General features: G+C 39.3%; 2 protein-coding genes across 2 annotated transcripts; both read right to left on the bottom strand.

Moving 5' to 3' along the window:
• Nucleotides 1–313: 313 nt before the first annotated feature.
• prrg4 (proline rich Gla (G-carboxyglutamic acid) 4 (transmembrane)) lies at nt 314–6439 on the bottom strand. The gene is made up of 6 exons (XM_020098623.2): nt 5914–6439; nt 5339–5502; nt 5228–5255; nt 4667–4808; nt 3214–3408; nt 314–2194 (listed from the first exon to the last, which is right to left on the bottom strand). Exons 1-6 carry the CDS (start codon nt 6008–6010, stop codon nt 2167–2169), a joined length of 654 nt encoding a protein of 217 aa, XP_019954182.2. The 5' UTR covers nt 6011–6439; the 3' UTR covers nt 314–2166.
• A 4246-nt stretch (nt 6440–10685) lies between these two features.
• eif3m (eukaryotic translation initiation factor 3, subunit M) lies at nt 10686–16667 on the bottom strand. Its single transcript, XM_020098628.2, has 11 exons — nt 16508–16667; nt 15373–15505; nt 14988–15126; nt 14678–14801; nt 14497–14591; nt 14302–14385; nt 14107–14206; nt 13438–13519; nt 12694–12837; nt 12258–12318; nt 10686–10926 (listed from the first exon to the last, which is right to left on the bottom strand). Exons 1-11 carry the CDS (start codon nt 16547–16549, stop codon nt 10803–10805), a joined length of 1128 nt encoding a protein of 375 aa, XP_019954187.1. The 5' UTR covers nt 16550–16667; the 3' UTR covers nt 10686–10802.
• Between the last annotated feature and the right edge of the window lie 449 nt (nt 16668–17116).

Here is a 17116-nt window from a genome sequence, read left to right as displayed (position 1 = left end):
TTCTTTAATCAGTTTTTTTTATCTTGATACCATTTTTAGTCATATCACCAAGCTCACTCCTGATGAATTACAGTAATAAATTAATTTAAAAAATCAATTACTATCGATATTCAAGAGTTCAAACAGTATCCAATATCTCAATATGGTGTTTGAAATCTTATTATGGCCAGCCTGGAGCCTTTGATGTGTTTATTTCATTAAAGAAGATGCCAAAAGAAATGTTGTGTCATCTTAACATCACACTGGTTCTGTCCTTGTCAGACATTTCTGAAGTTCATACATTTTGACTGTAAAAATAACATTTATTAATATTATTTATGAATGATTTATTTCAACCCATTTCAAAATAGAATCATCTCACGTGATGCTCTTTTTAACAACCTCAAACATTTTACATACAGATGTGTTCAAATCCGATATTAAAACCTCTGAGTCAATGTCCACACAGAAGAAAAGTGACATAAGAAGGTTGCTTTGGTGTAAACTCATAACACTTCAGAAATGGTTTTTACCTCAGTATCCCAGTTTGCACGTCTTTTACATTTGAAGAATAAAATGTGTTTTATCTGATGTGGATGAGAAAATCCTAAAAATGTCAAAATTAGTAAAGAGCCACATGAACAGCTCTCATCAGTTTACACACACATTGACTGACTTACATGAAGTTGTCAGATGAGACAAAAAACATCTGTAAAAGATTTTACATTTTCAGTAGTTGTGGTTCAGATCAGTGTGAACCACTGAGGCCTCAGTAAAGCCTCATGTCATAATGAGACTTTAGTGAAGGCAAGCCTGATTTACAGAGACACAACTAGGGATGCACCGATCCACATTTTTTCACTTCCGATCCGATCCCGATACCTGAATTTGGATATCTGCCGATACCGATACTATTCCGATACCAGAGCTCTGCTCTTTAATGTGGTGTTTTTTCAAATGTTTGATTTGGTTGGTGGTGTTGTACGTCGCGACGGATGGCTTTACACACATTGCACGTTGCTGTCTTGCTTAGTGGCGTTTCAACAGTGAAATAATTCCAGTTAGAGCAACCGGCAGGAATCACTTGTGGAGTAATTTCAGCAGACAACGTTAAAGCACGGACATAATTCACGCATCGGAAATTTCCGCAGCTTGGATCGGAAATTTCCGATACGTGAATTAGGTTGGTATCGGAACCCGATACCGATACTGGATCGGATCGGCCCCATCCCTAGACACAACCTTGTATTTCTGCATAATGTCATGAAAATGAGACTCATTCAAACTAGAGCTAAATGAGTGGCTTTGGTACACACGTTGAACTGCTGTTCAATAAGTGTTACAATCATAGTCATCACAGCAATAATGGTACTGTAAAAATTATCCTGAGTAAATGTAATGTTATGTAAAACCATCTCTGAGGAGTTCATAATACATTTAATAAAGCCAACCAAAACACAGATCATGTAATAAAAAACTTCACATAGTAGAGCATTCTCATAATTATATAAATTTCAGACACAATTTAACTTTATAAAGCCACAAAAATTTAAAAAAGAGTAAATGATGTTGATACACAGCTGAATTATTAATGTATAACCAGTGCATCAAAAACACTTATTTTTCACTCATGGCAAAATGAGCCATCACACCATGTTTTAATTTTCCTTCAGAAAGAGACAGGGGATCGTATGACAACACACCAGCCTCTCTCAGTGATTACCATTAATACTAATGAAGCATAACCCTCATCTTTCACTCAGCATCATGTATCAAAAACAACCTTTAAGAGAAAAAGTATTCCCTCAATTTAAAACACTCATGTCCAACACTGAACCGATTCTTCATTTTCATTTCAAAAAAAGCAGCAAACTGAGTAAAGTGTATTGTAATTCTCATTTGGGTAGAGGTTGTGTGACTGAACGCACAGCTGAGGAAATAGTAGAGGCTACCACAAAACTATGTATGTCAAATAGAGAGAACATTACACTGCAAGGAAAAGATGCACGAACAAAGCAGAGAGGAGTGAATGATGTGGGAGTAGAAAAACACAGGTTAATCAGGGCAATAAACAAACGGTATAAGGCACTATTTAAAATCTTGTGATGATTAAAAAAGTTATGTAAGAACAGGCGGAGCACTTTGTGAATGATAGTTGTATTGTATTGCTTCTGATTCCTGAAGGTACTACCGCCGAATGCTTCCAGGCTGTGACCTAAAACCAGAAACAAAGAAAGATGTTATGAAAAATAAGCGTAATTTCCTTTCAGTAACTGCAGTATGGATTGTGTATGCATGTATGTGTGGGTAGGCGTGGGGGTGTGTGTTAATGTTTGTGTGTACAAGAGAAACCTGAAAAGTGAGTTATAACATACGCTAGAAGTATTCAGACACTGTTTCTCAACAGTTTCAAAGCTCAGTTTAAACCTGAGCAGGTTTAGGTCTATATAAAAAAAATCTATGTGAAGCCGTTTTCAGACATGACCTCCACGTAAAATCTGGGGAATTGGCTACTGACTCTACCCCGGTCTGTCTTTCACACATGCAGGGGATTCCCTGCTGTGTTCACGCATCGACTTCCCCTGGATATCTACAGACATCGTACTCGGAGGCCAGGCAGATAAAGTCAGCAGAAACTATGGAGCATCTCACTCGAACATTTGTGTTCCTGACATGCACTTCCTCCAGAAAAAATACGGAGAAACTAGAGTGCAGTGCATGTCTGAAAGCAGCTTGACCTTTAAACCAGCAGTTGTCAAACAGTTCGTGTTCACATGTTTTGGGGGCATAGCATTGACGAGAGGGATGATGGGAGGGGGTGGGATGTACGGGCATCTTATCAGGATTACCAACCCTAACTTTAATGATCCACGTCTGCTTATGTCTATTAAGAAAAAAAAACAAAAACTCTCAATTGAATTTCAATTAATTAGTTTTCCCTTAAATCCACAAACTTTTAACCATGGGACTCTTGTGTAGAATCAGAGTAGAAGGAATGTCTGCACACCAATTAAAGCTCCCACAAACCTTTAAATGAGCTCCTAGATACCATTATATAAATCATTAAACACATTGCATTAAAAGGCCTTTATTCAGGGGTCTGTGCCACCTGGGAGGTCATTTATAATGTAGTGGGAGCTTCAGCGGGTGTATGGACATTTCGTTGATCCTGTCCAGCACCTAGTCCTCATTAATTTGGATGTGTGTGCAAAATGTAAACACATATGCAAATACCCAGGGTACGGAGGAGGTGGGGCGTCGTGCTGTCCACTTTTTGCAATTGCCTGCTCGTAGGAAGGCAGTCCGGGGGGGTCTATTTCCTCCATAGGGGGTGGGGGCACAGGTGGCTGCACAGGGTTTAAGGACACCTCCTCTAGCCGCCGCATTATTAGAGAAGCGTTACTCCTCCTTGGCCGGACCCGTATGGAACTGTGAGAGAAGCATAGAAATAAATATCATGTCATACACCTGTGACCTACTTAATGTATTGAGGTTAAAGTGATAAGACAACTGTGGACAACAAAATGTTCCAACTGTGCCATGTGGTGTGAACCAGTAGCATGCTGTTAGAACAGGTGTGCAGCTAAAACATTTAATCAACAGAAACTTAATCAGCAAAAATGTGGATAATAGATTCACTCAATTTACAGGCAAAAGTACAGAACATTCACTTGTCTTAAATGAAAACTTTAGATTTCTTCAATTGTGATTTGTAACCTAAATATTGACCTCCTCTAAGGAGTTTGCATCAGCATTTGTTTGTTAGCGGGATAACCTAAAAACCACTTGACAGATTACCATGAAACTTGGTGGAAGTATGCAGTTTGAGTCATGAAAGAAGCCATGACATTTTGGTGCAGAACCGCCCCTGAGAACGGCTCAGGGGCGGATCCAGGATTTTTAAATTTTATTTTTACTTTCTTTGACAAAAAGAATATATGGCATTTTTCACACTTTATGTTAATATCTCAAGAAATAATGCAGAGATATTTATTTTAAAAAAGAATCCAACACCTGTAGGGTGATAATATCTATGAACAAGTAATAGTTGGTGCAGATCCAGGTAATGATCAGGATTTTGTGAATCAAAACATGTATTCTTATGGAGGGTGGTTTTTGCTCAGTTACTGTACAGTAGCAAATATTCCTTTTGAATACGTCAGGGAATGTTTGTTTTGCCTACGTTTAATGTTTCACAGAACATTTCTGAGTATGTGGTTTATGTATCTAATGCAATACATGCATATGCAATATAAAAGGCTGAAGTGGAGCCTGGAGTTATATGCTCTCTGAGTGCCCTTCTAGTTTTCTAATATTGTTGTCAGGAAAAGCTGACTTGGGAAAAACTCAACTTTAATTTAAAGACACAATGATTTATTGAGAAATAATCTGTAGATGAATCGAAGTCATTCCCAAACCTTAATAGGTCATAACTGCCGATTAGTGACAGAGGAGTATCCAATCATACTGTAGAAACTGAGTTGCAGTTGTCAGCATATGAAAATATCCTCTTGAATAATGTGTTTTATTATACAGTACATAATACAAAAATGTTTAGGTTGTTGGTATATTTCAATACTGGGGTTTTTAGATACAATAGAGTTGCACTAGTATCTACAGACTTGAAAATACTGCCGCTAAAAGAACGGTTGTATGTCTTACTGGTAATAAAGACCCATCCACTCACCTTGACTGGCTGAAATTAGCTTTACATTTGCCTTGACAGAAATACCAAAGCAGGAGGCCAATGATGACAATGGACACTCCAGCAACAATCAGTCCCACCAGGAGAGACGTCACATCTACCCGTGTGGGGCGCTTGTCCTTATCTGTGGAACATCACCAACCAAAGAGAGGAACAGGACAGTGCGGAGATTGTCTGATAATGTCAGTGATTTATACTACATGTAATAAACGTAACCATCTGAGCAATGTGCTAGATTAATTATTTACAGCAATAGCTCTATGCTGTCTCAGTAGTCAAAACAAAACAACACACAATTTGACCCATAGTTTTAATCTGAGCGACGGCTTGAGTAGTAGACCAAGCATTTTTGTTCCCAAAGCTACGGTGCACTGCTGAATAAGTGGTGAAACAGGTTTGGGAAAGCACCAAAGTTGTACTTGCAAAAGCAAGAAACAAGTGTTCCTAAAGCAAGCATCCACTACTCCCTCTCATAATGTTTGATGATGATGATGATGAATTTAAGAATTAATCGTGGTATTACTTTCTGTGTGTCTTTCCTACCTGATATGTACTTCTTCCAAAAAGCATCCTGCAAAACAGACCATCAGTATCAGTACGGACACCTCTGCTCTTTGAGCTCATTCATTGTCGTCAGTGTGTGCATCACTTAACTGTAGCCGGGATGTTTTCAAACACCTCCCTTGCCTCCTCGTAGTTGCACACTTCTTCAATACACTCCCTCTCCAGGTTTCCAGGGACGAAGATCTCAAAGTCGAACCGGTTGAATAGCAGCTGGCGACCCAGGAACGAGTGTGCGTCCCCTTCATCTACAAACACTGGGAAAGACATTGTGGATGATTAGATTCGATCAGATAATACGTCTTTATTTATCCCTAATGGAGACTCATTTGCCACCAAATACAGACAACAAACACTTACCATGACATTGACAGTGCACATCAGAATAATGTAAAAACCCTAAAAAGCTATTTGAGACATTATGAACAGCTGACAGATGCCATGGATCCAGCCTACAACTAAAAATGTTCATTAGAATTCTGACCTCTGCAGGAATACAAGATCAGTAATAATATTAATAAGTATGGAACACTGCGGCATCACTGAATGAGTCTGTAAAAACACTGTCCTCAAAGCACAGGACAGCTTTAGGCTTGATTAAATGTGGGTGGGGGGTTGGGGGGGTGTATTGATTATGAATGATATTAAAATATAAACATCATTCTCACCTTCTTGGTCCTGGTCATGAGTGGAGAGCAGCCTCCTCGTGCAGGCCAGATCCCCAAATGACAGCAGCTGGAGGAGCACGAGTGCGTGAAGTAACATGCTGGCGCGTGCACCTGTGCGCGGGCACGCGGTGCTGCATTCACCGACAGCCTCCTCCTGTATCGATGTGTACCTCAGCCTTTGACCACACAGCTACACGTACACGTCTCTTCTACATGACCCATGGGAGGGACATCATGGAGGGAGCGCGGACAAAGCGAAAGCGGCGTAAGGAGGAGCGGCAGGTACGTGCCACGGCCTCGATCGGACGACTCACAAAACGTTCAGCGATATCCACGAAAACGAAAGTTGGACGCAGCAGTAAAGATGGAGATGATGGATGGAGTGGTCCTCGTCTCGCCACAACACAGCTCCGGTGCGTTAGAGAGGAAAAGGAGTAGGAGGACGGTCTTCTCTTACTTTTTCTGTTGTTGACTCCTGACAGATGTGGCCTCTCCGCCGCACTTCCTACACCACCTGCGCAGACTCGACCAATCGATCGCGTTTACCTGGATGACGTGAGAAAGGCTGCGTGAATGCAAGTGGACGCTAGGTGGCGGCTGGAACCTGGAAAGGGAAGTGCATGGCCACACGGGAGTGTTAAAGGGGATCGAACATGCATCAGCTGACCTGTGACTCAGAACACAGTTGCACTCCACCCTAACACCACATCATCTGCTGGCCTCAGCTCTGCATCACAGGTCACTCTAAGGCCATCGTTCACCCGAGCTCATTAGGTTTAAGTCATTTAAAGTGTGTAAGATTTAGGTGAAAGAGATCTATTGGCAGAAATTTAATGTATAATAATCCTAATGATGTTTTCACTAGTTTGTTTCATCTAAATTGTACAAATTGTAGTTTTCTTTACCCCAATAAAAAGCTTTTTATATTCAAAAACTTTATATTTACATTGAGGGGACCCTCTCTACGGAGGCCGCCATGTTTTTTACATTAGTCCAGACTGGACAAACTAAACACCTTTTGAGTTTTTAACTGAAGGCTACCACAGGAGCAGATACCAAATGTCTAATATGTTTTTGTCACCAGATTTCCATTGGTTTATCTTTTTTCCTCTTTTACATTCATTATGAAGAAGGGCAGGAGATAAATTGATGATGAAGCATATATACACTCACGCAGATGTATGCATATAGATGTTTACCATTTTAAGTTTACATGTGGAGAAAATCAAAATGATGAGGATATTCAATATGTATAGCCTATATTCATACAAGGGAATAAAATCTATATGTAAAGATAAATAGGGAACATTAATTTCCTCTAAAAGGACAAAACAGTCCTAATCTTTTCATTACATTTATTTATTCCAAACATGTTTATACAACAATATAAATACATGAGAAAACAAGGGGGAAAACATCGGCAGTCTTATCAAATCCCAGTTAAAAAAATTTACAAAAAACAGTTACTAGTCCTACCCCCCTTTTCTGCTTCAACAAAAAGCTTTGTGGTTCATGTGAGAGCTCAACTATCTGCTACCAGGAAGTGTCCAAGACGCCCATCTCAGTCACATCCAACAAGAATCTCATACAGAGACAATCAGAATAAGTACATTAAATTGATCTTGCCTGTACTTATTGTATGAACGTACTGCTGTAATGTGTATATATAATAAACAATAAAATACTTAAACAATAACTTTTAAAAGGCTACTGGTTAAATGTTCAAAGATAATATATATTCTCTGTCATTGTTTGGTTGCTCTGCAGACTAACTCTGATTTTTGTTACATGCAATGAAAATCTTTTTTCCTCTGAAGACTCCACGAGTTTGATTTCTACCACAAGGACTGTTCTTTTAAAAGCAGTAAATCTAGTCTTGCAACATCTCTCAGTAGCCCTGGAGCTGGTGACTACACCACTGTGTACAGGCCTTGTATGGGAAAAGCTTGTGTGACAAGTAATTTTGACAGAGAAGACGTTGCATCTGTGTTTTTCCCGTGCAAAGAATGGTGACTGCAGCAATTTCACAGACATGACAAAACAGCAAAACATGCAGTTACACAAGTTGAAGATAACATTTCCCATTCTGCTCAGCAAACCACCGTCCACAGCAATGTTTATGTTTCACGCTCTGTGTAAATAGTCATATCTGTCTCTGAGCCTCTGGGCCTCTTGGTCAGTGTTTATGTAAAGCAGAGATAGGATGCAATTGAACATTATCTCACTGACTTCTGGATGGTGCTAATTGAAGGGCAGTGAGAACCCCTCTCTTGTACTTGGCTACGTCTCTGGATACTGTCATGCTCTTGGATTTACCCAGAGGAATGTTGATATGAAGAAAAGGGAAGAAGTAAATGAGAACTTCCAGACTTTACCTATATGTGATGTCAGATGATACAATATACTGTAATATTCAAGCTCAGATGATTAATAGGGCTTTGCTGCAGGGGAATGAGCTAACGCAGCGAGGTTTGTGCTCGGACACAGTGAATGTGACCAGTAGCAGGGGGAGTATTCAGATTCTTTACTTATGGTTCGCAAGTCCATCTTAAAACAACAGTCAAGTACTTGTATGAGCATTGAGATGATTTGTAGTTGCTGCTGGTTTTCCTCATGTCCACACTGTTACACATTAATAATGATAAAAATACTTTTATTCCTGGAGCAACACAAAGTTTCAACACAAAGTAGAAAGTGCTGCACAACTAAATGGCAAATGGTTAAGTAAATCCTCAAAATGTAGAAGTACATAAATAAAAATGTAAATAGTGATAATTATGGAGATAAAAGAACAATAATAACCTGGCAAATAAATAGTGTTATTTTTCTTTTTATTTAAGTCAATGCCTTTATTGTCATTGTGCAGTGCACACTGAAATGAAATGTCCCTGTGGTACAAAGTGTAACATAACTCTGAGACAAGCAGGCACATTACAGTCTAATAAATACATGTAAAAACAAAAAATAGAATGGGGCATTAAGCAGATGAGTATATGTACTCAGTTATAGTGCAAAGTTAGGATATTGTTGCACATGGTCAAGTTTTCTAACCAAGTGCAGTAGTTATAATGGTAATTTACTGAATAGACTGTTACTTTTGGAAATTCCCATTTGATCTGCTAAACTCAGACATTAGCGTGGAATATAATTTTGCACTTTCCGAATCTTGTCAACTATGTCACTTAATCCCTTAATGTCCTGAATGAACAGGAGTGATAACACACAGCTTTAATGTGCATACTAGCACCTGACTGTCGTTTAAAGACAGGCTTTAAAACTCCAAACCTATCCTCTTAATACAAGTATCAGTATCTAGAGTGGCATACATGTTTTATTCTACTACAAGTAAAACCTTTGTTTAGGTGCCACTGATAACATCATGAAAAACACTTTGGAACTTTACCTCATTTGTTTTTCATGGCTAAACAATGCAGAAAAACCTTTACCTATCTATGATAAGAAGGGGTCATGGTGTTTGTGAGATACACCATCCTCCAGCATTAACATCTGGTACATCTCGACAAAACAGTTACTCAAAGCCAGTGAAACAAATTAGAGACAAGAGGAGAGAGCACTCACTGTGCAGCATGAGAGAATTAACTGAGAAGTGAAGAAAAGGGAGCATGTGCGGAGAGATGGAAACTGAGATATAAAGCTTTGCAAACAGTGTGTTAAGCCTCGGCCACATTATTTTTTTATCTGCTCCATACTCCACATTGTCACCGGGCCACCCGTGCCGTGGTGAGGTTACGCTCCTGAGAATGTGTTGTGTGATTTACACCCACTGATAAGGGCTGGAGATGTTGCTCCCCGTGGACAACTGGACAGAAGTGAGCGGTGAGCCTCAGCAGACCTCCGGTACGATAGGAAAGAAAACAAACGTACACCTCCACTGATGATTTAATCTGGTATTTCAGCAGCAAGGTTCAAATAATAACAAATGACCTGGTGCAGAAAATTCAGAGTGGCATAACACTTAAAAATCAAAAAACAAGTTGAACTGGTGCTTCATTAGTGTCAAAAAGTGGGCGTACTGTGGGGGGGGGGGGGATTCAAAGAGTGCAATCTCAGTAGTCTGCACTTTATCAGTTTGTGCTGATTTCATCACCGCCCCCAGAGGGAGAGAACTCCAATAGACCCCTTTTTACACCTAATGCCTGGGCCATATATCACAAGAGTTCACATCCTCGTGTTCTGGACCGCTGCCTGAGAGCAGATTAGTGCAGGAATAAACTTTACATCAATAGACAATGTCCCTGTTTTTCCACTTTTTTCTGACACGTCGAGAGCAGGTGAGTCATGCTGACTACAGCTGAGAAGTATCCATAACCCTGTGGACTGTTTGAAACTTTGTTAGTAGCAGTGAATCAGCCTACACCACAAGCTTTGTGTTGATGCTACAGTGATACAGCTGACCTCAAGCAGACAGGGTCATCAGAAGTTCACATTGCTATTGTCACTCCTCATGTGTTCCCAGACAAGTGACCCTCCGGCTGCAGGCCATTTCTCACAGCTCATCTAATACCGGCACGCTGTCCTTTAACTGAAAGCAGATGTGGAGAGCTGCTCGAAAACAAGCCCCCATTAAAATCAGTGGCATCATGAAAATATGACATGTTAAATAGCTGTCCGAAAAGACTGATTATGCAGTATCTGTATTTTCCATTAATGGGACAGAAAATCTTTTGGCTTTGCCTTCTTGCAATTATTCATCAAACTCAGCACTGCGTGCTGTATTAATTCAACATGGGAAAAAAAAACTCAATCACAGGTGATCTCCACTGTTCTTTTATTGAATCAATATAAAAACTGATAATTTCAGTCCGGGAATCTGGGAGGTGGGAAAGAAGAGAGGGTCAGGCAGTCTAGACAGCTGGGTTAAGGTGGAATTAAGCAGAGGGTGACAGGGCCTGCAGACTGGTCTTGACGGCTGCTAGGTTTGCCTTCCAGGAGGTGAGGCTGTCGGACAGCTGCTGCCACTGCTGCTTGCCAAAGGTGCGATGTGTGCTGTGGCTAATGGGAGTGGAGACAGAAAAGGAAGAATGTTAAAATGGATACAAATAAATGCGGACCAAGGTTATGTCCCGCAGCCTCAGAGAAATAAAACAGCAATGGTAATTGTGGAAAAAGATATGATGAATGTATTCTGTATGATATCACAGCCATTTGGAGGCAGAATCACATGAAGAACAGTGGAATGTTTCCTTGTACAATAGTTTTCCTACTTTCAATACAGAAGCAACTACTTTCTACAGACCATTTCAAAATAAAATCATAGTATCTTTGACCATGACCACATACTAATTAACTGGTAAATTCTTGCAGCCAAGTATCTTCCCTTCCCAATCCAGCTAAAAGCTCTATATAAAATGAAAAAGATAAAGTAGAAGATTTTCTCACTTATATGAAAAAGTCTCTTAAAGTAAACTCGATGTTGTTTTAACATAACCACAACTGTATTTCTCTTAGATGAGAAGCATGTGCAACTTTCACTTTAAAAATAACAGTGAGATGCCAACCAGAGTTACAAAAACAAAAAATGGATCACTCAAAAGTGCTTCAAAATAATATAAATATGCTGCCTTATAAGAACAAATGTGTTTATGATAATGATGCTTAGCACTATATTCTATTAGAGCCTGACTGATTCAGATTTCTGGAGGCTGGTGCTAATAAAGATATTAATATATCAGCCTATATACAGTATATAGAAAAAATGCCAATGATTCCTAAGATGTCATTATTAAACCCTTACGACAAAATAATTATTTTATGGTTGAACCCATTTATTACAAATAACTATAAATAGATAAGACAAATACAACCAAATATAACTTGAATAAAGAAAATACTTTTTTTTCTGTGGCATTGTTTCTTGTGTAAAATAGGCTTTCATATCAACAGTAAGTTGCAAGTACTGTTATATGGTCAAAAAGTATTTTTAAAATATGTCATATTAGACAATGAGATGTGAAAACTCACATTATTTCTTTTAAGTTTTAAGAGTTTTGCTCCTGGGTGATGGTTGTGGTTTTAAACTCTTCTTTATGATCAGAGAAATGACAAATCCTTGATAAACAGCAAAATATTTTACAAATCTGAGGTTATGTCTTTAAGAATTATATCAATTTAAATTGGATGTCTGTTTTATTGTTAGTGATGAAAATACATTATTATTGATATTGTTTGATTTTCAAGCCCTGTTAGTGTACAATATATAGTATGTAGTTTTTTGACGATCTATAAAGTTCCTTTGGATTGGTACCAGTTACGGATGTTACCACATGCAACATAGATCTTTATTACAACTAAGCCATGTGTGATGGTTTAATGGAGCTTCATACCTCACAACGACTTTCCGCTGCGTCTGGTCGATTTTGCAGTACACCATCTTGGTCCGAACAGCTAAAAAGACAAAGTGGACAGGAGAAGAATTATGACATGGCAAAGGCTCTGACAGAAAGCACTAAAAAAGTCCCACGACACATGAGTGCTTTAAGAGCGACTGCACTTGGAAAATGAAACAGGAGAGGAAGCTAATCCCCATCTCAAAACACTCAAATGGGCTATTCTTGCTTTTACGCCACTTTTTCCACTGCAGTTTGTAAAGTCAAACTCATGTCTCATCAACTCCACTGCATTCTTCAGTGGAAGGTGGCAGTAAATGAATGACAAAGAAAAGTCAGGCAACTGTTCGATGGCTTTCCTCTCTCTTCCTGCCGTGAGAAACTAACAGCATGTTTAATAAGGGAGGATAGCAAAGATGTATTTGAGGTGTACCATCAATGACAAAAGCCTCAACGTCATCTGCTCCGATCTGCAACTCCTGCTGCAAGGTGTCAAAGGAGATTTCCTTGAATTCCACCGCCATGCCCATGAATGTCAGCAGACGCATCTTGGCCATGTTTTGCTCGTGAGACAGACCTGCAGAGCAACACGCAGGGATCATTAAGCACCAAACAGTCACAGTCGATTACTCTCCACTGTGGGAGTTTCCCTGCGATAATTGTTTCTACATTTAGGAGCAAGCAGTCAGGGAATCTACTCATTAACACAAACATCACTCCACACTGTCTGTTTTGAGAATCCATCCTACACATGCTTTTAATTACACCTAAGTCTCTAGTAATGAGAAAGAGATACAGTGCTGACACACACACATTCCTGCACGGTGTCAACACAGCACTGCACGTTGGCTCAATATGAATAAAATTTATGTTACCGAATAAAGAAATCACTATGCAACACTGAAAATGTAAAGTTATTTCTTATAAGAACAATTGTCTTTACTTCGGAAGAGGTAGAGCTTGACATTTTCCAAAGTATCCATCACTATCACAAAATCAACATTTATACAGTTTAAGCTGTATAAATTATAATGAGGCTACTCTTACTTTGACAAGTGCAAAACATTTTACTTTTAGAAACACTAACCCCTAAATTATGTTAAAAATGTTCTCTTTAACTGCAAAGATCAAATCACAATACAGGTTGCTTATAAACCATTAAGTTATGGCTACTTACCAAGAGAATCGATGAAGTCTTTGTTACTCTGGTAAAATTTTACGTATGATACTAGTTTTGCACTCACAAAGATGGTTAATAGCTGAAAAGACAAGATGAGGGAGGAAAGGCCATTACAAGACTTCATAATCACAATTAGATCACCTTTGTATTCATACAGGAGGAACATATATAATAATATACATATATATCTATACATGTAATAATCATATCGACAATTGGAATAAACATCTCACAGGCTTTCTGCAAATTGGTTTATCCTTGATGTATAATGAACTAAACTATACATAGCTTTGTAATTGATGCTCTATTGACCCTTCAAAACTATTAGACTATAAGAAACATGCGAGTGAAAATACTTTTTCCATTATCTAATCCTGTTCAGGTGATAATGTGAAAACCAGCTAGTCAACATTCAAACTTATTTTGAGACATTGGGCTGTGTTTGTCTTAACAAATCTAAAACTCAGTTAGGAGGCTTTTACACCAGTGTGTGTTATCATACTTATCATGTGACATAAAGTGGTATTCTACACAAGTAATATTGACTGGCTCGTTATAATGAAAGAACAAAATTGAAGGGTATAATAGTTTCTGGCAAAAACCTGAAATGATTCTGTAATCTCTTTTATATACCGTGTTAAGAATTACACATCCCTCAGTACTCACGTCATGGATTAGCTCTCCCTCCAGGAAGCGAACAGGTTTCAGGGTGAGCAGGTGGTCAAACAGGAAGGTGTTGGGGTCTTTGAGAGCACGGACGATACATCTAGATACAAAGGACACAGATGGATGCAAGTATGATGAATGTCCAGTACATCAAGGCTTAAAGACAATTGTTAAAAACAATTTCTACAGGTTTACCTGTGGGCATCAACCCGTGCTTGTGAAGCATTGTCTTCTGTGTAACTTCCCAGCAGCTCAACCATCACTTTTGCTGCCGTCTCACTAGGAAATGAGGAAAATACTGTGTTGAAAACGTTTTAATTCACTGATGATTTACTTCTGCACATATCAAAACATGTATTTTCCGAGACACCTTACTCTGTCAGTATTTACCTTTTTTTGCCGTCAACCAGAGCTTCATAGACCAGCCTCAATAGTGTGTGTTTCTTCTCTGTGTTCAGATTCCAATCAATGATCCACTTGCGCACCTAAACAGGGGCACAACAGTTATCAAAAATCAGCCACAAAGGGAAAATTATGGCCTGCAAACTTGTGTACAGTTTAAAAGTTATACCTGATCAAGGTCAGTGGGGATAAAGGAGATGGCGTTACATGTTGCCGCCACCTTGATGAGGCCACAGAAGACGGTATATCTCACTGGAGTGTTCTCATCCATGCCGTGGAACAGGTTGCTTAGCCTGTAACAAAACAGTTAGAGAGATAGTCATACCTTTGCACAGAGATTAGATTTTTTTTTAAATTAGTTAAATTTCTCAACACATTAGGTTTGTTTTAGTTGGAAGATAAAGACTTTGCTGCTTTATAAAGTTCATATTCATATGCACAAAAAAAAAAAAAAGGTTGGGAAAGGTGACAGGACTCACAACTGCATCCGGAGGGAGGGTCTCTCTCCTTCACGGAACTTCACCAGTTTCTCACAGAGACTTTCAATGAGAGCCTCCTGCTTCTCCGTCTCCAGGATCAGCAGCAGAGACACGATGCTGTTCATCACACTCTCTACATCTGCAGAGAGATGCAGGAATTAGGCTACAAGTAAAAAATTGTTATCCATCCAGATGTAGTTTCAGAGTCAGCTGATTACTTCAATATTACACTTTATTTGTGGCAAATTTAACTTATCACTGCAGTGGTAACCCTTTACACCAATACAAATCCTTGTCCTGGTAACACAAGTTAAAACATCTGTCTTCATCCAATACGTACATGAGTGATTGTAGGTTGGACACAGGGGTGTTCATCATCACCTACCTTTATCATCGTCCTTGAGACAGACGTCACATGCCTCGATGATCTGAGCCAGATCTACATGGAGTCCACCTTCAGCGTTCTCCTCAGAGATTTCAGCTCCTTTGGCCTTGATGTAGGCTCTCAACTCTGAGGCCTGAAGACAGCAACATAATCAGCATTATTAGGTAAATAACACCCAAAATCAAAAAGCATGCCAAGCTTTGCATGTATATATACATGTATCAATGTGTGAGTAATGTAAAAGTGTAATAATAGCGATGTGTTTTTAATTAAGCATTTGCTGTGAGGTTCTTATGTTTTAAAGGTTCAGTGTGTAAAATTGTGTGACATCTAGTGGTGAAGTTGCATGATACAGCTAAACACCCCTCACCTCACCTTCCAAACATGACAAAGAACCTGTGGTAGACTAAAGATGTCATAAAAACTCAAAAGATGTTTAGTTTGTCCAGTTTGGGCTACTTTAAAAAAACATGGCAGCCTCTGTAGAGAGGACCCACTCCTGATGTAAATATTAAGTATTTAAATATAAAGGGCCCATTCTATGGTAAATAAAGCAACAATTCGTACAATTTAGATGAACCACACTAGTAAAAATATCACTAGGATTATTTTATATTCATTTTCTGCCAATAGATCCCTTTCACCTAAATCTTACACTCTGAACCTTTAAATCATATGAAAAAGTGCTGCAGCCAGCTACAGGAGAAGAGACATAATCATATATATACCTGTTCAAAGGTTACAGCTATGGTAAACACAGAGCTCATCCCGTTTTGCAATGTTCCCTGCTTTGTTTATCAAGATGTGAGGCTAAGGAGTTATCATCTACAGCTAACCTAATATTAAAACACTGAAGAGAGTGGAGACAGCGTTATTCGTAGATTCAGTTGGTAACTGTCAACTACTCTACCTACCCACAAACTAAACGGTTCATTTAGTCACACTGAGCTTTCACATATGTCACATTAGCAGCGGGTAGCTAACAATCAGCATGCAGCTATCAGCAGTTAAGCTAGCTGCAAGCGTTTTAGCTGGCTAGCATGCTAAGCTATCCGATTGGACAGTTTCCGTTTCTCGGCTCATCCGCAGGCAAAAAAACGAAGCAGAGGGTGTTTTTAAAAGAAACGCATCGTACCTGGTCTTCTTCCGTAATGTCGATAAACGCTGGGACGCTCATGTTTGGTGATTTAGTTTGAGCCCAGCTGATGAAATCCACGCTCTCACCACGGCCCAGACCTGAGCGGAAAAGAAAAAGGATCTACGCCGGTGAAAGTCTTCCTCTTCCGGGTCAAATTGTTAAAGCGACAGTAACCACTTCTGGAAATGACCACGAAAGTATTTCTCATTGTATTAAACCCATTCTCTAATCAGAGACTTTATCTTTTTGAATATCTTCCACCATTATAATTTCCTATGAATATGTTTTGTATTCACTGTTATTATCCTGTATTTGCTGCACATCTTCAACTTGTGCTTCCCCATCCTTCAGAGGTCAGACAACCTCATAAATACATTTTAATCACCTGACGTCCAGCAACACATCCTATTATTTCATCCATTCTCATCCAGACATCAATCTCCTCTGTGGCAGATTAACCCTGGAGGCCTCGGACAAGAGTTAAGACCGACAGGTGAACCTGATCCTGGGGAGAGGTTATCAGATGGAGCTGTGAGGACCACCATCGCAGACCTGGCCCAGAGATCTCCAACTCGGGAACACAGTTGGTGTCATAGGGCAGCACTC

This window comes from Paralichthys olivaceus, chromosome 1, assembly GCF_024713975.1.
Source record: "Paralichthys olivaceus isolate ysfri-2021 chromosome 1, ASM2471397v2, whole genome shotgun sequence".
In the NCBI taxonomy this organism is placed as follows: domain Eukaryota; kingdom Metazoa; phylum Chordata; class Actinopteri; order Pleuronectiformes; family Paralichthyidae; genus Paralichthys; species Paralichthys olivaceus.
The sequence above is the reverse complement of the archived record's forward strand: the minus strand, read 5'-3'. Positions and strand labels throughout refer to the sequence as shown.